The sequence below is a fragment of the Daphnia pulicaria genome, chromosome 1 (assembly GCF_021234035.1).
Source record: "Daphnia pulicaria isolate SC F1-1A chromosome 1, SC_F0-13Bv2, whole genome shotgun sequence".
Taxonomy (NCBI): Eukaryota; Metazoa; Arthropoda; class Branchiopoda; order Diplostraca; family Daphniidae; genus Daphnia; species Daphnia pulicaria.
In genome coordinates, this window is record NC_060913.1 from 26,520,199 (window position 1) to 26,542,597 (window position 22,399).

Here is a 22,399-nt window from a genome sequence, read left to right on the forward strand (position 1 = left end):
AAAAATAGGGGGGTCCATGGATTTGGTGCGGTTGAGTGGTGGATTGCTTGTTAAAAATAAATAAGAGACAAAAAAAAACAAAAAAATACGTAGAGACCAACTAGTTTCACTTATATACCTGAATACAGTTGAATTCCCCTAGAACGGCACCTACAAAATCGGCAGCCAATGCAGGACCGACGGCCGACTCTCGGAAAAAGACAAAATGGTCCGTTATTTCCAACAATCGCACGGCAACGTCCAACCATTTGGCGTCGTAGTGCAACGCCAATTGCAGTCGTACTGGCGGTTTGATTGTGATGATTGCGCCTAATTGGTCAGCAAGAGAGGCGAAGGTATAACAAATTAAACCATTGCGTAACAACCCCCAAAACTGAGATTGAGACTCTCGAAATATACAAGTTTTCACTCAAAACACAACAAAATAGGCGGATATATTCTGATGGTTTCTTTTGTCTTACCCATTCTCAGAAGACGTAGATGTAAGCTGCCGATGACCATAGTCAATCTCACTGAATGGGGAGGAAAAAAGTCCTTCACGTAATGATTTTGCTTGCGGGCCATAAAGTTGTCCATCAGCATTTCGACAGGTTGAGGAATTCTTCGGACAATTCCATTCGCCCCAACGGCCAACACCTTCAGCATGGAGCAATGTCACAACAAAAAGTCCCAACATCATGAGCCACAGGAATAAACAGAAAAAAGTCGATAAAAATTGACTATAGCAATACAGTAAAGGGGGAATAGAAATCAACCATTTCCATCCATGAAATAAAACTAAATTTCGATCGGTGTCCTACCTTACACATATGACGACAATTGAACTGAATGGCCCCGAAAAATGCTAATCGCTTTTGGCGTAGAGTAACATTCACGTCCTGGACAATTGTGGCTCTACAACACCATGCAAGTTGATAGATGGCCGTATTAGTTGTTTTGGGATGTTCGGCAGTTTTGCCAACACTTCAGCATCAGTCCTACCTGAAAATAAAAACAGGAACCAGTTAGATGGGCCAATAAAAGGTGGACAGCGCCAGACAGCGATATTCAAAATGGAAGAATGGAAGGAAAATAAAGCAGTTGGCAATATACCGACAAACTAATCAACCAACATCTTTCACCTGTAGTTGGATATTCTTATGGCAGGGAAGTGAACTAGCAGCTGTGGTCCCATCGGCCATCACGATGCAGACGCCAATCTTCTAAAACCAATTGGGGAAATTGCATAAAGACAGACTTGCATTTTAAAAACTAATTCACTTGGAATCACAGAAAATGTTCAAGATATTGCTTAGCAGGAGAAGTGACAGCCGCCAGAGTTGCCACGACACTGAAAAAGAGACACTAGACAGACAAAATCAGGCCACCAAGTTTCATTTCCTTACCCTGCCCTCAGTATTTCTCTACCAAATAACATAGCACGTTTTAAAAAACGCCCTAAACGGTCGATACGATTCAAATGAAATATCAAAATGATAAGTAGTCCAAGGTCATTGTTTCTCATAGTCTTATTATTGAAAGCTAACAAGCATCAAAGAACGATTTAAAAAATACGAAAAGTCGTTTTATTCAGTTAGTTGTCAATTACTTTTTTAAAAATTAAGGACTCGTAGATGACACGGACTGTGGACATGGCACTCACAAGTTGACCATCTGCGCCAATTGGCCATCAATCAATTGAACAAACACTTCATAACTGGCGACTTCCTTCAACCGATTGTCTGTAATTCAACCAAAGACTTTCAAAATGTAAATATAAAGAGCGTAAATAGTCAAACAAGGCTACTGCACCATATGTCCACGTCAACTTTACCTGCCAATGAAACTAAGATACGTTCTTTTGTTGTTCCCGCTGTCAAGGTAACTTATCCGACCATATGACAATAGTGACGTTTGATGTTGGATGATTATCACGGCTCCTATACCGTATATAAAGGCCAGACGGCACCAAGATCTTTCAGAAAACAGAGGATAATAACCCAAAAAATGAACACAATTCATTTCTTCGTGGCCATTGCGGTCGTAGCTTGCTGGGCGATTCCAGCAACAGCACAAACGATTCCAACAACGGTCGGACCGACAAGTAATTATTAATATTTGCTCATTTAAAAAACTAAAACATTTTTCGGGAAAATCTATTCTCTCAATTCTTCTTCAAGCAACAAGAGCACCACTTGGTGTCTGTGGAAAATATTTCCCCTACTACACCGACTACAGTTGCTGGGAATTGGGCGGCAATTGCTATTGCGGCGGCGTACGTTACTCCATAATAGATTACATATAGTACCTTAACTTGCATAATTTAATTCCGAAAAAAACTACTATAGGGGAAGGGTGACTGGGAATATGCATACGAGAGATGCTTAGAGCAAAACATGACGCTGTTGACTATTGAAACGCAACAAGAGGACAAGATGATTGACGACTTCTTTCAACTCAACCACGGTAAGCTGTTGGGACAACATTTTTTTTTAATTTAACCTCGTCGCTTCTGTTTCCGCCGTTTCTAATTCGCGTGAAAATTCAACAACAGAAGACAACTACTCGGTAGAACCCTACTGGACGTCGGGCAAATACTCTGAACTCGGCAGCCAATGGGAATGGAATCCCGACTGGTTTCCAGTTGATGACAACTACGGAAATGAAACAACAACCGTAGCACCAGCAACGCCGCCACCAGGGACGCCAATGGGCTACACCAACTGGTATCCAGGGCGACCGAACAACAACAAAGACGGGCATCAGCACTGCCTCGGTCTCGTTTTCTTCTACGGCGTCACCTACGAAAACGGACATTGGGACGAATTTTCGTGCGATAGTTTCTACCATTTTATCTGTGAAGCATCCCCGTGAATATTCACAAAGTAAAATAAAAATAAAAATTCTAGACGGGCAATTTAAAATGTTTTGATCTCTTGTTCATTTGGGCATCGGATGAAGAGGGAATTTTTCACTTGTTTTAAATGAAAGATCGTGTGAGATTATAAAAATGAGCCGGGCGAATGAAAAAGAGTTCTACAATCTGTCGACCTTTACTCTAGAGATCCCGCGTGTCTGCGTCCTGGCCTAAATGTGAACTGATTAAAAGTCTCTCATCAGCGGTCGTCCCTTTGTACCTGTCAGTATATATCGTCGCATCGTGTAAACGGGACTGACCCAACTCTGTAGAGTTTTTATTAAAAAACGAGCAACCTGAGCCCCGTTCAAATCCGGGGGACTTTGGTCTAGCGTAAAGTTGGACTCTTTTAATATTCGCTTTTCTGTAGCACCATCTGCCCGTAATAGATTTTATCGTGGGAAATCTGCCCAGTACCTTACTTGAAGATTTCGTCATCCCGGCGATGCTGACATCTGGTGGTGATGCTGGTTGTTGCGTCATCACGGTGACGACATCTGGTGTTGGGCATGTTTGGGCATGTTCCATTTTGGGGGAGGAGCCTGTGTTGACACATTGTTGACACAGACACAGGCTCCTCCCACAAAAGCTTGTTCTTTTATTATATATGGATACTTGGGGGTTGAAGGTGAGGGTATCTTACCTTTTCGAGAGACGGACCTGTCCTACCTATGGGTGTGGCACGCTAGCGGAAATGGGTTGATCCCTGGGCGGATGAATATTCGGCAACTGCCGATTTAAAAACAGAAATAAATGAGTTGATTAAAAAGAAGATTGCAATTCAAGAATAAAAAGGAGAAACTGTTTTTAACCTATATTAATCCACCAAGTTGCACAATATTCTTTCTAGTGCATAATACAGTTGCAACTGTTGAACTAAAAAGTTATAAAGAAGCCATAACTCAATCCTCTGATAAATATACATCACATTTTAAAAAACTCTATCATGTTAAAATAAGGCTATCTCTGATTACTAATCAAGCAAACGTAAAAAACACAAAAAAAGTCTATACCCTGATTCAAAATTAAAATTTTCAATTAAAAATGATAGAAAATCGTCTACAACACTGTTCGACACGTGTACCCTTAGGGAAAAGCTGATAAGAACCCAATTGTCCTCAAGTCGCCCATCTGTTGCCTTGAACGTTAAGTTGATAATAACGAGGACAACATTAATCGTTTTTCAACCTTTGAAAATTTTGATAAACCGCTGGCCATATTGCAAACATGAAATAAATAAATGTGATAGCAAATAGAGAAAATCAAACAGAAATAACCTTTGTCAAGCTGATGAAACAATAATTTCTTACAGAAGTTCACCGCTACTCATTGGCGCTGTATAATAGATGATTGTACTCGGGGCTCCTAGCAATCTGGTAACACTAAACAGGTCATGTAAATGCCAATATATGTTATTGTTACCTATCGGGGTATTATATAAAGCCGCTATTGAGTAAATGCTTACAACAGTACCCAATACGATCCCGCACAAGAATGTACAAGTTCTTCTTGTTAGTGACTTGTACCACGGTTGTCCCTGGTTGGGCCGGTTTTAATCGAGAACAATCTATAAACCAACATGAGAATAAAGGTATCAATAATTAATTTATCACATATTATTAAACCAATATTATGCTGCGAACATTTATCATTTAACAAAAATGTTTGAACTGTAAAATGCATACACAAATCTTTTTATTTTAGTATTGGGAGTTAATTGCTCCAGTCTCTTCCCTGACCAAAATTACCAAAATTACAAAGATTGTTTCGAGCTAGGCGGAAAATGCTATTGCCGATTTAACACCAGGGAGAATTCTGTATAAATCATACTATATCGGAAATTTCATTTCTTTCAAATTCCAGTATATATTTTGAATCGAAACTATATATTTAACCACGATAGGGCACCGATTCCTGGGAGGGAAAACAGAGATTATGCTCGCAAGAGAACATGACGATATTGGCTATAGAAACTCCAGAGGAAGACAAGCTAATCTACGATTATTTTCAAAAACACCACGGTAATTACCATGGAGACAGGGTCTCTTTTTTAAATTAACACAATCCAGTTGAATTTAAATTGAAAATGAATTGGCAAATAATGTTGGCAGACTTGCTGAATAATGACTTGCTGTATAATGAAACCCCCATTTGACTGCTGGCAAATACTCTGTTACCAACCAGCGGTGGGAATGGATCTCTGAATGGCGAGACGGAATTCCTGATCAAACGACGACGACAACATTAGCCCCACCAACCCCCGGGAAGCCAATGACTTACACCAATTGGTATCCGGGGCAACCAAGCAACGTCGAAGATGGTAACCGCTGCCTCGGCCTCATGTTTAACTACGGAATTCCTTATGAAGGCGGATATTGGGACGACTTTGATTGCAATTATTACGACTTCGATTTGGACGGTAGCATGTTTATCTGTGAATCAATTGATTAAACTGGGTTATATTGACATCCCACTGCACTACTAAAAGACCCAATTTCTATTGCGGATTTAGATTACCCCCAACATATTTTAAAAATGAATTTCCCCTTTGATATTGTGTTTGTAATGTTGTAGTGGATAATAAACATAGCCAACTTCTAAATCAATCACTAAAATACACTTGATTAAAAAAAACCACTCCACCCACTTAGTAGGTTAAGGATTCGATTATTCCGAACCAAACCCAATTGTTCACTACTGAATTTACATTTAAACACCGTATAGATTTTTATTTAAAAATCGGTGAAACAAGAGAATAACGACCCCGCCCTATTATAATTTGGATATTTTTAAACGGATAAAACAAAAAACAAATGGTTGCGAAGCTCATTAAAGCGCATGTCTTAAGGAGCGCATGTCGAAAAAAAGCTGTTTTCTAAATCACGTTGGCCGTTAGTCGCAACACCAAGTTTAAGCTTTGATTAACTCTACAGGAACGCACACAGAATCATCACAGAAGAGACGAAACTTCAATAACATTAAGGACAGGTAATTAAGTCGGCATTGATAACGACTTGGGCCAAGAGAGATTTGATTGTCCAGATACAGATAAGATCGAGGGGATGATGGGGGATCTGACAATTTAACGCACTAGGCTACCGATTTTTCTCATGACAATATTTCGATATTAGGGAGTTGAATTGTGCTCGCTGATTTATTTCGTCTCCACAACAAACCTAGCGGCGACCCACTTCAAATAATAATCTGGAGATTAATCTTGTCAAGTCAAAATTGAGCTCGAATAATTCCAACAAAAAACCCACATCCCCATTTCCCATAATGAAAAATAAAGAAAATGACCTGACCTCGGGTTCATAGGGTGCGGTGCTGTTATTGTGAATTCCTACTCCATCAAATTGCCCATGCTGTTATCGAAGGCCACGCCTGTTCTGCCAATAAAAATGAAACAAAAAAATGGTTATGAAAGCTCTAACTTTAAATGTAGATGGGGCTTGGTACAAAAATACATTTCATCTTTCCTGGTTGCGACCAAAGAAGAAATGTTCCTCTACGACTGTGCTGACTAGCATGGGGTCCCTTATTCCACTTACACCCAATTAAATAATAGCGATGATCTTCATAGTCAATTGGAGGAAACTTTAATTAACTGTTACGCAATGAAAATAACTAGCCTACATTTCGAATTGGCAATAGCCCATTGTAAGACCATTCCATTCAAAAATGTTATTAGACATGTTACATAGATGGTGTCGTTTTCGATGAGATAACGTTGCATTGTTTCAGTCTGATAAAAGACTAATCACTTATCTTTTGCTGTCTGTTATCATCATTCACAGATAGAAGACAGCGGTTTTACTTTTGCGTTGTGTTGTTCCCATAGTGCACCTCATTGACGTGATTCCCATACGCAAATTGTTTCAGTTTTCTTAACAATTGACTGAGGAGATTGTTTGCCCATCAGGGTAATAACAGCAAACCAGTTTTCATTAAAAACAAGATTTAAGAATAGCAACGATTTGGTTTTTGAAGATAATTCCGCTCACCAAAAGCGCCCCTATCCAATAACGTGAAACATCAGCAAGTGAAACCATTCAACATGTCGACATTAATGTTTGACCGTCGCAAGTTGATGGGAACAGGAGGATATGGCAGATATGGCACCGTATTTGAAGGGCAATGGGGTGGGATTCCAGTGGCCGTCAAACGAGTTCCCAACAATTCAACAAAAGAACGGGAAGAAAGAGCTTTGCTGAAATTCGATCACCCTAATGTCATCAAATTATTAGGCCTACTTAGACTATCGCTAGACAGCGATAAACATTTCAAGTAACAAAAACATAATAAGAGCAACGCGTTTCTAAAATTATTACTTAAGTACATTCTTCCTTTTTCAGGCTTTACGTTCTCGAATTATGCCAAGCCTCACTCGATCGATTATTCCTGAAAGATGGCGACCCGCAAAAATATCGTGGCCCAATGCCGCCGAAGATTGAAGTCATCCAACAATTGGCCAAAGGACTCGAGTACATCCACCAAAAGAAACTAATCCATAGAAATATTAAACCTCAAAACGTCCTCATCTGGGTGAATCCATCACAAATTGACCAAGTTTTAATGAAATGGTCTGGATTTGGATTGAGCAAAGAAGTTAACGAAAGGGGAACTTATTCCATGAGTGGAATTAGAGGAACGTACAACTGGCTGGCACCGGAAATATTGAAATTATTCGAAGAGGAAGAGGCCAATGAAACAGAAACCCATCAACAAAGAGAGACAGTCAAATCGGATGTTTTTGCCGAAGGGCTCGTCTTCGGATATTTCCTGTTGGAAGGTCTTCATCTCTTTGGCTCCCGAATGCAGATTCCGAACAATATCATTGAGAATAACTCCGTTAATCGATTAAGTAAGTCGAGTTCTTTGACAAAATGAGCTAATTAACGATTTCAAAACAATTTTAATGCCAATAGAAATCCAGGAAAAACATTTACGTGCTATAATCGAGAAAATGCTGACAGCGAACCCAGAGGATCGAATGAGTTCGTCAGATGTCGTTCAACAGCTAGAACACCAATATCATGAAATCTTGGTATAACTAGTGCGGACGTTTTATTATTACAAATAATGTTAAAGGAAAAAACATTTATATCCATCACATTTTCAGATGGAAGAAATTAGAAATCCCAACTCTGTGGCTATATTTGAACAACATTCTGCAGTAGCTCTTCGAAACCAGATTGCTAACAAATTTGACAAAGAGAAAATTTTAGGAATAGGAGACTACGGTAAAGTTTTTCTTGGGGAGTTTCGTAACGAAAAGGTGGCGGTCAAGCGAATCAAACTATCCAAAGTCAAACGACATTCACGAAGAGAAGAACTGCAGAGATTAAACCATCCGAATGTCGTCAAACTGTTACACATCGAGGAGGACCCACCATACAGGCAAATAAAGACAAGAAATGGTTAATAAAAAATCAAATTAAAAGGCTTACAAATTCCTATTGTTAAACAAACATTTCTAGGTATTATGTGCTAGAATTGTGTGCTGCCTCGTTAGAACAATTATTTTGGAAAAATGATGACCATTCAAAATATCTCGAGTCGATGCCTCCAGCGGAAGATGTTCTCTATCAATTGGCAATTGGACTCTACTACATTCAAGAAACGGGATTGATCCATCGGGATATTAAACCTCAAAACGTCCTCATCTGGATAAATCCAACAACCAATGAAGTCCTGATGAAATGGGGAGGATTACGACTTAGTAAAGCTAGCAAAATAAAAAATAATAATTCAACTCTTGGCTGGTTAGCACCAGAATTACTAAATTTACTGGACAACGGAGATAGCGATATAATTACAACCGTCAAGAGCAACGTCTTTGCCTTAGGACTTGTGTTTGGATATTACCTGTTGAGCGGCCAACATCTTTTCGGATCTCCCACTCAAATAGTCTATAACATAAGGGAAAACAAACCAGTCAACCTACAAAGTAACTCGGATTATCTACAAAAACTAATGCATTTAAAATCAGCTAAAAAATTTCGTTTCCGAATAGAAATCCAGGACCTGGCAATACAAGACCTAATCAAGAAAATATTGGAGCCCAATCCCGAAAAACGAATGACATCGTCGGATGTCGCTAAAGAATTAGAACACATCAGGGTATAATCAAAGTGCTGTTATTGAGAATTATCATAAAAATAATATTGATTTAATCTTTTCAAGGCGAAGGACAGGCCATACCAACGCGTCACCTCAGTGGCAGATGATAATACTTCAAATTTGAAACAAATCAAAGTTGATTTCAAAAATGAATTGGGAAGAGGAGGTTATGGCAAAGTTTTCCAAGGCGAGTGGAATAACATTCAAGTGGCGGTCAAACGAATTCCTTTATCCAAAGTCGAAAGTAACAAACGAGAGGAAAAAGCGTTGCAAATGCTCAATCATCCGAACGTTATCAAACTTTTCCACACAGAAAGCGACTCGGAGAATAGGTGAACATTATTTAATTAAAATATAAACGAACTGCATTTGCTCAATGGCTATATTTAGATATTACGCCATAGAATTGTGCGTAGCTTCCCTGGACAAACTATTTTTAAGTGAGACGGATCCAAAAAAGTATCGAGGACCAATGCCCTCACGAAAAGACGTTCTTCTTCAGTTAGCTACTGGATTAGAATATATACACAAAGAGAAAGTAATCCATTTGGATATTACTCCGAAAAACATCGTCATCTGGGTGAATCCGGAACACGAAAATGTTTTGTTGAAATGGACCGATTTTGGGCTGAGTAAACAACTAAAAGAAACTGGAAGCTACACGTTGACTAAAATTAGAGGGACAGAAGGATGGCTTGCACCGGAAATACTGAAAATACTCGACAACCAGCAACAGACTAGTCGAACTGAAGCAAAACAAAGAGGCACAGTTAAAAGCGACGTCTTTAACGAAGGGCTCGTCTTTGGCTACTATCTTTTAAATGGACGTCATCTGTTCGGTGCCCTTGCTGAGCCAAACATATACTATAACAAACCGGTCAACCTAGACAGTAAGTCACGCTGTATAGCCCTATAGCTGAAATATCGCTTTTTAAATATTTCAATATATCTCTTATTGTGGGTTTTACCTTTAAGAGAATGAAATTTTATTACTTTCTTAATCCCACATTTTAATGTTTATACAGAAATACAATGGGAAAGCGCTCGTGACCTGATCAAGAAAATGATCCATCCCGACCCAGGGATAAGAATTTCTTCATCCGATGTCGCAAAAGAAGTCAGTCAGATAAAATCCGACTTGGGTTAACTTGCCCAACATAAATGCGAAGATTTAAATGCTTCATCTATTATCTAGATTATCATCAACTACGGCCTAGTGGAACACCTTTTTAGTAAATTCAAAAATTTTATTGCACATCCTAGTGTAATATCCAGAAACCAGTGACTTTAATTAAAAACTTGAGTTGGCATTGGGTCGTTGTCACGAAAATAAAGGCAAAAGAGCTAAGCTTTGACTAAATTTGAATATCCCACCATTTTACAGTCGAGTAACCAATGAAATAAAATAGAAACTGACCTTTAGAATTCGGTCCTTTTCACGAATATTCGTCGACAAGAAAAACAAGTTGGGAATCGCGAATTTAACGAGAAAAATGCATAGAGAAGGGCGTCCCTATATGACTATAGACCTACTAACCATTTTTTAAGTATTTGTAATGCTTGTGATGTTGGGAACAACATGCGCTCGCTGATTCCGACTCGAAACATTGTGGAAATCTACCGATAAAAAGGTGCCGATAAAAAATATCCAATTGATTGAATTCAATTCAAAAGGAAGGGATATGTTAATGACACGGTCATTAACCAATCATTGCCAATGACACGAGAAAGCGAAATCAAATTGAGAAACCCAAATAAGTATTTCCATATTATCATCATCATGAGCGCCCTGTTCGGTAAAATAACCCCAATGAATTCTCACAGGCAGAAGGGGTTGACGAAAAATGTCGTAATTGAAATACAAACGTGGAGGTTAATATCCAGTAACGGTTTACCTCTCAAGACAACACGAAAAGTTTTCTGTAGCTTTGATAAAATTGCCTAGATAAAATCTTTTGCTCCGCTTGTAAAACGATAAGGAAACGAATGACATGTGTGCGCTTATCAATTGAGACCCCCCACCTCCCGTACATTAGTCAGACGCACCAACGAGAGAAACAAACAAGCTACAGAGTCATTAGTCTAATCGACACCATTTCAGTTAAGTGAAATGACAAAAAATCTCCTCGCTGAATCACTCTTCATGTCGAACGTGAAAGAATTCGTCAATGAAAAGAAATTGGGCGAAGGAGGATTCGGCGTAGTTTTTCAAGACGTTTGGCGTGGGATTCCGGTGGCTGTCAAACGAATCAAATTAGGTGACATTGAGAGCAACGGACGAGAAGAAGACGCGTTAGATAAGCTTGATCATCCCAATGTCGTCAAGTTGTTTCACGTTGAAAGTGATTCGGTATTCAAGTAAAAAAAAAAAGCTTATGACGTCAAAAATAAAACAAAATAATCTTTTAACAACTATTTTCCTATTTTAGATATTTCTATCTCGAATTGTGCAACGCTTCAGTGGACAAATTATTCCTGGAAGATGATGATCCGAAAAAATCTCGGAAAAAATACCATGGCCCAGCAATGCCACCGGCAATTGAAGTCCTCCAACAATTGGCCGGAGGACTCGAGTACATTCACCAAATGAATTTTATCCATCGGGATATAAAACCAGGAAACGTCCTCATCTGGGTTGATCCAGCAACCCAAAACGTTTTGATGAAATGGGCCGATTTCGGGTTCAGCAAACCGGTCAATGAAAGAGGAAGTCACTCCATCAGTGGATCAAACAGAGGCACCGATATTATTGGTATGCCCCTGAAATGTTGAAAATCAAAATTCAAGAAGAAGAAGAAAATGGAAAAGATGAAACAGCAGCACATCAAAGAGGAACAGTCAAGAGCGACGTATTTGCTCAAGGCTTAGTCTTCGGCTACTACCTTTTGAATGGTCAACATATTTTCGGTTCAAGAGTTCTAGCATCCGCTAATATACTTTCGAATAATCCCGTTCATCTAGACAGTAAGTCCCATTGTCTCTAACAAACCAAAATTTTTAATTTTTAATCACGCATTTTCCCAAATTACGCAGAAATTCAGCCGCAATCCGTTCGCGACCTCATCCAAAAAATGTTGGAACCCGGTCACGAAGTTCGAATTTCATCGTCAGACGTTTTTCAACTTCTTCAACGTCATCAGCAGCTCGAGATGAAAAACGACAAGTCTTGAAATGTTTTTAGAAAGATGCTGCCAAGGCAACGATTGCTTTTTTTGCTAAATAGCATCCATTCTTATTATTCCATTTTATCATTTTCCTTTGCAATGAATTTTCAGTTGGATACTTTAATAAACTTTGCTGAATACCGTTTGATACCTTCATTTCAACAGTCATTTCAAAGAGATAGTTGGGTACTCACTGTTTAAATCATTCAAAAGGAAAGTCAATTGATACGTGATGAAATCATAATGAGAAAAAAAACCTCCCAATTGCAAACGCCAATTCTCACGCTACACAAGTATAAAAGGGGGGAGGGAGTTATGATATGTCGCTTTTGCGCTTTTGGGCAACTCAAGACGCCGATAAAAATTCCGGAATAACATTTCATTTCAAAAGAAAGAGAAATGCAATTGAGAAACACAAAATTGAGACGAGCGAGGGTGAAAATGAGCCACCAGAAAAAAGTGTTAAAGTTTTAGTTGATCATCCAAGAATTCAAAGGAAAGTTTGGATTTTTTGTGAGAAACAACAGGGAAAACAACCAGAAAAATAAAGAATCGCTCAAGGTACTTTTGACGTAAGAAATCGTTCAGCGAAGACGTAACAAATTGAACCCCCATTCATTGTGACTCTTCATCTCTTCAATACCCCCTGAATCTCCATTGAGTAAAAATATGGCACAAATTGAACAGCTACCAGATAAGAAAAAAGGTTGTTGAGTCCTACCTTAATCGAGTGGGTGTTTTAACTGGATGAATAAAGTCCAGACTTGATGAGGGAAAAGGAATGAATCATGTCCTCGTGAATACATCCACACTCACATGGATGTACACAAGAACAGATGCATGACTATTCCCGGCGCCACACCTTTTGGGCTCCCCTCACCACCTTGCGACGACGAAGACGATCCTACAAAAGTTGCCAAAAGAAATCGGTTACAAAGTGTCCACCCCCATCCGGCTCCCCAAATTCCCATTGTGAAATATTCGGGACTTTGGCATAAAACAACATTTTTGAAAGAAGAAAAAGACAGAAAATTGCAAGAAAGACTTTCGGATTTTGACTGTACCTGGTTGGAATTTCTAACCTGGGTTTTATTATTATGACGATTGAAATGGTTAGATGATTAGAATTAGACTGTTGAGATTTAAGGCAGGTCAAGAGGAAAAGAGAGTTAGTTTTATTCGTTGGGTTTGTTACTTTTGTTTAGAATAAGTTACCTGATTTTGACGGTTCGCTTGGAGGTCCAGGAGGACCTGGCTTGCCCCGTTTGCCTCGATCTCCTTGATTTCCTTTGGCTCCTTCGACACTGGAAATAACCGAAGGACCGACTGGACACCCAAGGCCGGATTCGCCTTTCGTTCCTGGCAATCCCGGCTCGCCAGTGTCGCCTTTAGGACCCATTTCCCCGTCGGTTCCTCGATCTCCTTTGGTACCTGGTAGCCCAGGTTATCCTAGATCACCGGGTGGTCCATCTCGACCGGGCTCGCCTTTGGGTCCAGAAGGCCCTTCTTTGCCAATTGGGCCGCCATCTCCGCGTTCTCCTTTCTCTCCAGCTGGGCCTTCAGGTCCAGTCGGTCCCATCTGACCTTGAGTTCCCTATACAGGCGACAAAAAAAGATGATTACATTTTTTAAAACATGTCATTCCGTCTTGAATAATATTACCGGAATGCCCGTCATGCCGGGTTTGCCGTCGACGCCCGGCGCTCCCTGTTTGACTTGCTCGGCCAGTTTAGCGATAATGGAACTCTCATTGCAGCCACAAACACCTCCGCCCTTTTTAGTTTCGGAAAAAATCAATCAATCAATTAAAATGATTAGGCCTACCACAAAATACCACATTATCTCAAAGTGGTGCAAAGTCAAGAGCGAGTCAAGAGGTCCCATTATTTAATTAATAATCTAACATCTCATCCCCACCAACAAGAAAAGCTGGCCCGTTCATTTCACCGTCAAGAGAGGATAAGAATTAGAGGAAGAGAATAAGTTGGGCCAATCAACGTCACATTCGCTCGAGTGAGGTCAAACAGAAATAGATCATTTTCGAGATGTTCTGACAAAAGTCTAACCAAAGAAAACTTACTCCGACAATCGTAGAAGATTCGCCATTGACTCCTTTCCCTTCTGTTAAAAAACAAAATCAGAATTTGATTAATATCGTGGCATATGAACCAGTGATTAAATGAAAACTAAGCGAAAAACATACAGATTTCCTATTGAGATAATAATAGTTCAACCGACTCGCCAAATCTGCAACCCTGTAACGTGACAATACAAAATAAACGAATCATCCGCTTTCACATGTATTATGCCGGATGGATCGACGTTTAATTTTCGCTGTTGTTTTGTTTTTCTGCTCATCAGTCGAATTCAAGCGGTGGCTAAATAATTACCATTACATCACCAAGATGGGCAGACGCACTGCTAAGGAGAGATAACAATTATAGAAACAGGAAACGGAAGGTTATTTCACGGGGTGACATACTTTGAGGAATTGCACAAACGGGAGAGGTAAGGTGAAATCGAATTTATTTTAATTTTCCATTGATTAAGAAATAAAGAACCGATTTAAAAAAAATCCCACCTGCTGCAACTAGGCGATACATTCTCGATGCAGGTAACTATTGATGACAGTTAGGTAAGCGGCAACAATGCGGTTAACAATTCAGAAATCAAATGAAATGCTACCCTGAGACTAATTAGATTGGCTTGTGCTTTTCCATGGCCAAAAGTGGACGATCAGGACGATAGACAGGCTAAAACCTTCAGTGATGATTAAACTCGATGAGCTGCTGTGATAGACCAACCGCATTTGCGTAGATCAATTACTTCTTGGATCATGGAAAGGATACGCTCCGAAACTGTTTGATTTTTCACGATGGCCTCCAGAGTAGTGAAGTACGAATTCATAATTTCACGATTTGTCTCCGTAACAGACTAAAAAAAATAAAAAAAATAAGGTAAATTGAATTTGCATATAAAGTGTGGGAGGAGAAAAATCAGACAAACCATTTGTGGGGTTTTTGCAGATTCCATATTTTTACCAGTCGTAATCAATAGTACACACAGAGCCTCGAGATAATCTTCATCATCCCGTTGACTCAGCAGCCGAAGAATACACTGATGCAAAATTTTCTCCGAAAGAATGCGTAATTTTATTAGTTGACCGATAAACCTGCCGGAAAGAACTGTACAGTTTGTTTTTATAGCTTCAACTGTAAAACAGAACTTTTACCTGATGTTCCCTAGAGACCTCCTTCGATTCAATGGATCTTTTTTAAATCCAATTTCAAAGTCTTTCTTTTCTGTTTCCTAAAACGAATATGGTTATAGCGTTTAAAAAGAATTTTTACAATTCAATAATAACTTTTTCGGCGCTTTCGATTTCTTCTTTTTCATCCTTTGTATCCTGCCGGCTGAAGTAATCCTCTTCAAACCTTTTCTGGCATTCCAACAAGAGTACCTTGCGGAAGTTTGTAATTACCGCTGGATCGGAGGCAGATGGAACTTCTTTGGTTGACAAAGCTAGACACATTTTAGCATATATAGGCGAGGAAATGGGATCAGCAATAGCCTATGAAATCAATAACGTTGAACTACACCTATGCACGTACTTTATGCTATTTTCTTTTAAAGCATACCTTTACGTAAATGAGTTTGACCACTGTCGCCATCTCTTCTTCTGTGTCTATTTTTAAAGCTTGGATGGCTGCTAGTTGAAAGTCAGACGGGGCGAATCCATTTAAAATCCCACCAACTGCTGTGCACAATTTTGCATACCTGTATAAACATTCAAGGTAATCGATTTTTTTCTGTGACAAAATGCGATAGAAAAATTCAAATACTTTTTCTTTTTAGCCAACTCTTCGCTTAGCGGGCCAAAAACACTGCACACTTCCACTAGTGACTCGGCGACGTAAAACACTGCCTCAAAACCAACTCTGAAATTGTTAAAAAGACAAATAAGAGATTCGATAGTCTTAGTAAACCCGAATAATCTCACGTGTTGAAATCAATAATGTCGAGCTGCAATTTCGCATTGGCTTCGTTACATTTTTGTAGCGCCAAATTCTCCATGTGTTCTTGATCAGCATTCAAATCGGAGACTTTCTAAATAATAATAATGCACATACGCCCATCAGTTCAGCAGTGTGTCTTAAGGCTGGTTTAAATTTAGTATACCTTTAATGATTTCAGTTCTTCTTTCTTTTCCACCAGCCGACGGACGCTGTCTCGGTCTCATTTTCAACGATTACGGCGTCACCTACGAAAACGGACATTGGGACGAATTTTCGTGCGATAGTTTCTACCATTTTATCTGTGAAGCATCCCCGTGAATATTCACAAAGTAAAATAAAAATAAAAATTCTAGACGGGCAATTTAAAATGTTTTGATCTCTTGTTCATTTGGGCATCGGATGAAGAGGGAATTTTTCACTTGTTTTAAATGAAAGATCGTGTGAGATTATAAAAATGAGCCGGGCGAATGAAAATGAGGTCTACAATCTGTCGACCTATTTACTATTAGAGACCCCGCGCGTGTCTGCGTCTTGGCCTAAATGCGAACTGATTAAGTCTCTCATCAGCGGTCGTCCCTTTGTGCCTGTCAGTATATATCGTCGCATCGTGTAAACGGGACTGACCCAACTCTATAGAGTTTTTATTTAAAAATACTTAGTGGTTGAAGGTGAGGGTATCTTACCTTTTCGAGAGACGGACCTGTCCTACATGGGTGTGGCACGCTAGCGGAAATGGGTTGATCCCTCGGCGGATGAATATTCGGCAACTGCTGGTCTAAAAACAGAAATAAATGAGTTGATTAAAAACGAGATTGTAATTCAAGAATAAAAAGGAGAAACTGTTTTTAATCAATATATTAATCCACCAAGTTGCTCAACATTCATTCTAGTGCATAATACAGTTGCAACTGTTGAACTAAAAAGTTATAAAGGCACCATAACTCAATCCTCTGATAAATATACATCACATTTTAAAACTCTATCATGTTAAAATAAGGCTATCTCTGATTACTAATCAAGCAAACGTAAAAAACACAAAAAAAGTCTATACCCTGATTCAAAATTAAAATTCTCAATTAAAAATGATAGAAAATCGTCTACAACACTGTTCGACACGCGTGCACTTAAGGAAAAGCTGATAAGAACCGAATTTTTCTCAAGTCGCCCATCTGTTGCCTTGAACGTTAAGTTGATAAAAACGAGGACAACATTAATAGTTTTCAACCTTTGAAAATTTCGATAAACCGCTGGCCATATTGCAAACAAGAAATAAATAGATGTGATAGCAAATGTAGAGAAAATCAAACAGAAATAACCTTTGTCAAGCTGATGAAACAATAATTTCTTACAGATGTTCACCGTTGCCATAGGCGCTGTATAAAGATGATTGTAGGCTACTCGGGGCTCCTAGCAATCTGGTAGACAGTTCAAGTAAATGCCAATATGTTGTTGTTACCTATCCGAGGCCTTAAATAAAGTCGCTATTGAGTAGTAGGCAATTGAGTAGTACCAAATACAATTCCGCACAAGGATGTACAAGTTCTTTTTCTTATTAGTCACTTGTACCACAGTCATCCATGGTTGGGCCGGTTTCAATCCAGAACAATCTATAACCCAACATCAAAATAAAGGTAACCATAATTGATTTATTACATTATTAAAACAAAATTATCTGTGAATACTTAATCGTACTTAATAACATTTATTTATACCACGCTAATGTTTTATTAGGAGTTTGCTCCAATCTCTACCCTAACGAACTACGCAAAGATTGCTTCGAGCTAGGCGGAAAATGTTATTGCCAATTCAGCACCATCTATGTTGATGTAGCCTAAATCATACAATCTGACATTTCATTTCTTTCAAATTCCAGTTTCTATTTTGAATTGAAAATATATTTAACCACGATAGGGCGCCGACACCTGGGAGGGAAAACAGAGATTATGCTCACAAGAGAACATGACGATATTGGCTATAGAAACTCAAGAGGAAGACAAATTGATCTACGATTATTTTCAAAAATACCACGGTAAATATTACCAGGGAAACAGGGTCCCTTTTATATCAACACAGTCTAATTGAATATAAATTGAAAATAAATTGAAAAATATTCGTAGACTTGAAATACATCGAAGACTACTATTTGACGGCTGGCAAATATTCTGAAACCTACCAGCGTTGGGAGTGGATTTCTGAATGGCGAGACGGAATTCCTGATGTCAATCAAACGACGACGACGACATTACCTCCGCCAGCACCCGGCCAGCCAATAACCTACACCAATTGGTATCCGGGTCAACCAAGCAACGTCGAAGATGGTAACCGCTGCCTCGGTCTCATGTTTTTCTACGGTATCCCTTACGAAGGCGGATATTGGGACGACATTGATTGCGATTACGAGTCATATTATACAGGAGGTTTTTATAGTCTGTTTATCTGTGAATCAATTGATTTAATTGAAAACCCGCTGCGCTAGCAGGCATTAACTTAGGAGGCTTAATCACTAGATTACCCCCAAGTGATACTTTTAAAATTGAGTTTTCCCTTTGATGTTGTGTTTGTAACGGATGAAACAACATGCGCCCTCCAAATCAATAATTACAATACACTCGATAAGCCAGCACTCAAATATCCTTAGTATCAATTCGATTAAACTGAACAATACTGAATAGACAGTATGAATGAACACCGCAAAAGGTTGATCGTGAAAACTGTACTATAGGTTTTATCAAACAATTGCACAGAACGCAACCACCCTACTACAAATCCCGACAAATCCGGCGTTTTAAATGGGGGAAAAACAAATGGGAAATAGTTGCGAAGCTTCTTGCCTCAAAGTCGCATCTCACTTTGTTATCAACACAAAAAGAGTTTTAATCACGTTGGCCGTCCATCGCGACATCTTTGAAGATGCGCGACATAAATTTATGCTTTGATTAACTCTACAGGAAACGCACAGAACCATCGAGGAAAAGACGAAACTCTAATGACGTCAAGTACAGTCAATTAGGTCAGCATTTAAAACGACTTGGGTCAAAAGAAGAGTTTTAGAGAGCAAGGTTATGTCATCGTATTTCTCAGAGTTGGATCCCAATAGGCCTACCAAAAGATGCTTGCAACAGACTAACGCGCCGTCACGTAGAAGATGGTAGCATCCCTAAACAAAGGAACAGGAATAGTAGACCTCTACGCAAAAAAATCGCTGTTATTCAAACGGGGTGGACCGGGGTGGACTGACGATCAAGAAAATATGGACATCAAAATTATAACTTTTGGTAAAAATGTACGGTACGACAAATTCCCCTTTGAAATAGCTATCGACATTTACATATTCCAGTTTATATGCCGCATTATTCGCCTGGAACACACAGCCTTGAGCCTTCTTAGATTAAACCGCGGAACATAAATTAAAAAGTGGAAGCTTTTATTATATCTGCTGTGTAGATATTTAATGTTCACTTGCAATTGAATTCTAAAAGCTGTTTAAGTTTCCACATTGCCTATGCGTACCTTCTATTTTGAAAGTGACTAAATAAGAAAAGTAACAGATCAGAGTTTGCAAGTGATTAAGTGGCTACTGAAGTAATCACTTGCATTCCGACAATGAAATCATTTCAAAACGCATAACAAAAGACGGGTTTACAAAAGACAAGCAAAAATATTCGGTCGAGGGGAGGGCGTCTGACAATCGCACGCACTAACGTATTATCGCATGAAAATATTTCCATATTGTTATATTATTAGATACTCAAAGAGATCCGACGTGCCTACGTCCTGACCTAGATGCGAACTGACAATCAGCAGTCGTTCCTTTGTGCCCGTCACAATCGTCGCATCGGGTCAACGAAACTGACCCAACTCTACAGAGTTACGATTAAACTACATAGGGTTAAATGCGAGGTTTATCTTACCTTTTCGAGAGACGTCCTACATGGGTGTTGCGCACTCTAACGGGAATGGGTAGATCCCTGGGCGGGTGAATATTCAGTAACTGCCGATCTATTAAACAGAAATAAATGAGTTAAATAAAAACGAGATTGTAATTCAAGAATAAAAAGGATTAAACTGTTCCTTATCCAAATTGATCCACCAAGTTGCTCAATATTCTTTCTAGTACAGAAGACAATTACAACTGAAATGAAATATGTAGGTTAAGGCACAACCCAATCTCTGTAAAATGTCCATAAATACCACAATTAAAAATTAACGAACACAATTATTCTTTTTTTTTTAATTATAGAAAATTGTCAACGTCATCAAAATACACACGTGTAAGGAAAAACTGATAAGAACCCAATTGTCCTCAAGTCGCCCATCTGTTGCCTTGAACGTTAGTAGATAAAAACGAGCCTGTTAAACTAACTCTATAGGTACAACATTTATAGTTTTTCAACCTTTGGAAATTTCGATAAAACGCCAGCAGCATGCAAACATAAAACCATAAGCTTATGGAGTTATTTTAAAATCATAAATGAGATAGCAAATAGAGAGGATCAAATGTAATTAACCTTTGCCAAAGTTGATAAAACTAAAACTTTTTCAACATTGATTCCTGTTGCTAGTCATAAACGCTGTCTAATACAATGGTACTGAGAGCGTCTAGTAACCTTGTTGACAACGAATGCCATGTAAATGTCAACATGTTATTACCGATTGACCACCGTAGACCTATATAAAGCCGCTATTGAGTGAACGAGAAACAGTATCCAATACAATTCCGGACAAGAATGTACAAGTTCTTCTTCTTATTGGTGACTTGTACCACGGTCGTCCCTGGTTGGGCCCGTTTTAATCCAGAAAAATTTGTAACCCATCATGAAAATAAAGGTAAAAATAATTAATTTAGATGTCATTATTAATCCAATATTTTCCTGCGAACATTTACTAATTAACAACAATGTATGTAACAGCTTACGTAAACGCAAATCTTTTTATTTTATAGCATTGGGAGTTTGCTCCAGTCTCTTCCCTGACCAATATTACAAAGATTGCTTCGAGCTAGGTGGTAAATGTTATTGCCAATTCGAAGCCGCGCCGTATGAAGTAAAGCATACAATCTGACATTTCGTTTTTTCAAGTTAGTATACTTTGAATTGTCAAGTATACTAACTATATTTACAACCATTAAAAGGACGCCGGCACCTGGGAGGGAAAACAAAGATTATGCTCGCAAGAGAACATGACGATATTGGCTATAGAAACTCCAGAGGAAGACAAACTGATCTACGATTATTTTCAAAAACATCACGGTAAATATTACCAGAGAAACAGGGTCCCTTTTATATCAACACAGTCTAATTGAATATAAATTGAAAATAAATTGAAAAATATTCGCAGACTTGAAATACAGTGAAGACTACTATTTGACGGCTGGCAAATATTCTGAAACCTACCAGCGATGGGAGTGGATTTCTGAATGGCGAGACGGAAATTCTTATGAAAATGAAACGACGACATTACCCCCGCCAGCACCCGGCCAGCCAATAACCTACACCAATTGGTATCCGGGTCAACCAAGCAACGTCGAAGATGGTAACCGCTGTCTCGGTCTCATGTTTTTCTACGGTATCCCTTACGAAGGCGGATATTGGGACGACATTGATTGCGATTATATATCAATTCATGGTAATTATCAATTTAATCTGTTTATCTGCGAATCAGTTGATTAAACCGGGTTATATTGACATCCCACTGCACTACTAAAAGACCCCATTTCTATTGCAGCATTAGATTACCCCCAAAAAATTTTTAAAATGAGTTTCCCCTTTGAAATTGTGTTTGTAATGGATGATAAACATATAGCCGCCCTCTAAATCAATTACTAAAATACACTTTATTCCAAAAAACCCACTCAACTCACTTATAGTATGAAGTCGATTATTCTGAACCAAACCCAATTGTTCACTACTGAATTGACACCCAGACACTGTAAAGGTATAGGTTGTTATTAAACAATCGGTGAAACACAGGACGCGGCCGCCCTACTATAAATTGAACATTTTTAAACTGATAAAACAGGAAGCAAATGGGTGCCAAGCTCCTAAAAGCGAATACGCCGCATGTCAACAAAAAGAAGACTGTTCTCTATAAATCGCGTTGGTCGTTAGTCGCGACACTCAGTTATGCTTTGATTAACTCTAGAGGAACGCACAGAATCATCAGAGAAGAGACGAAACTTCAATTAAATTAAGGACAGTTAA

General features: G+C 38.9%; 5 protein-coding genes and 1 long non-coding RNA gene across 10 annotated transcripts; 4 read left to right on the top strand and 2 right to left on the bottom strand.

Moving 5' to 3' along the window:
- Positions 1–93: 93 nt before the first annotated feature.
- Positions 94–13,308, bottom strand: LOC124319202. 2 transcript variants are annotated; one of them, XR_006912908.1, is made up of 10 exons: positions 13,248–13,308; positions 12,905–13,087; positions 6,202–6,285; positions 4,370–4,463; positions 4,174–4,278; positions 3,540–3,625; positions 1,122–1,202; positions 801–981; positions 462–636; positions 94–309 (listed from the first exon to the last, which is right to left on the bottom strand). It is a non-coding gene; the product is annotated as an uncharacterized LOC124319202 (long non-coding RNA). The 2 variants fall into 2 exon arrangements; XR_006912902.1 differs by lacking the exon at positions 13,248–13,308 and having other exon boundaries at positions 12,905–13,129.
- LOC124316483 (collectin-12-like) lies at positions 1,943–2,893 on the top strand. The gene is made up of 4 exons (XM_046782464.1): positions 1,943–2,083; positions 2,160–2,254; positions 2,328–2,445; positions 2,534–2,893. Exons 1-4 carry the CDS (start codon positions 1,987–1,989, stop codon positions 2,851–2,853), a joined length of 630 nt encoding a protein of 209 aa, XP_046638420.1. The 5' UTR covers positions 1,943–1,986; the 3' UTR covers positions 2,854–2,893.
- Positions 4,391–22,054, top strand: LOC124316723 (brevican core protein-like). 2 transcript variants are annotated; one of them, XM_046782679.1, is made up of 4 exons: positions 4,391–4,487; positions 21,142–21,242; positions 21,331–21,448; positions 21,537–22,054. In XM_046782679.1, exons 1-4 carry the CDS (start codon positions 4,391–4,393, stop codon positions 21,866–21,868), a joined length of 648 nt encoding a protein of 215 aa, XP_046638635.1. In that variant the 3' UTR covers positions 21,869–22,054. The 2 variants fall into 2 exon arrangements, with proteins under 2 accessions (XP_046638635.1, XP_046638628.1); XM_046782672.1 differs by lacking the exon at positions 4,391–4,487 and adding an exon at positions 20,828–21,026.
- LOC124315449 (serine/threonine-protein kinase/endoribonuclease IRE1-like) lies at positions 8,420–10,833 on the top strand. Its single transcript, XM_046781131.1, has 5 exons — positions 8,420–8,846; positions 8,913–9,019; positions 9,083–9,351; positions 9,410–9,909; positions 10,045–10,833. The coding sequence occupies exons 1-5, from the start codon at positions 8,459–8,461 to the stop codon at positions 10,164–10,166; spliced, it is 1,386 nt and encodes a 461-aa protein (XP_046637087.1). The 5' UTR covers positions 8,420–8,458; the 3' UTR covers positions 10,167–10,833.
- LOC124317051 (tyrosine-protein kinase Yes-like) lies at positions 11,047–11,811 on the top strand. The gene is made up of 2 exons (XM_046782736.1): positions 11,047–11,377; positions 11,449–11,811. Exons 1-2 carry the CDS (start codon positions 11,130–11,132, stop codon positions 11,789–11,791), a joined length of 591 nt encoding a protein of 196 aa, XP_046638692.1. The 5' UTR covers positions 11,047–11,129; the 3' UTR covers positions 11,792–11,811.
- Positions 14,765–16,462, bottom strand: LOC124316135 (eukaryotic translation initiation factor 4 gamma 1-like). Of its 3 annotated transcripts, XR_006911818.1 has the most exons (9): positions 16,363–16,462; positions 16,184–16,290; positions 16,026–16,121; positions 15,822–15,960; positions 15,548–15,754; positions 15,416–15,492; positions 15,190–15,355; positions 14,869–15,117; positions 14,765–14,801 (listed from the first exon to the last, which is right to left on the bottom strand). XR_006911818.1 is itself a non-coding variant. In XM_046781894.1 (8 exons), exons 2-8 carry the CDS (start codon positions 16,255–16,257, stop codon positions 14,956–14,958), a joined length of 921 nt encoding a protein of 306 aa, XP_046637850.1. In that variant the 5' UTR covers positions 16,258–16,290; positions 16,363–16,462; the 3' UTR covers positions 14,765–14,955. The 3 variants fall into 3 exon arrangements, 1 of the variants encoding a protein (XP_046637850.1); XM_046781894.1 differs by having other exon boundaries at positions 14,765–15,117; XR_006911819.1 differs by lacking the exon at positions 14,765–14,801 and having other exon boundaries at positions 15,050–15,117; positions 15,190–15,368.
- Positions 22,055–22,399: the final 345 nt, after the last annotated feature.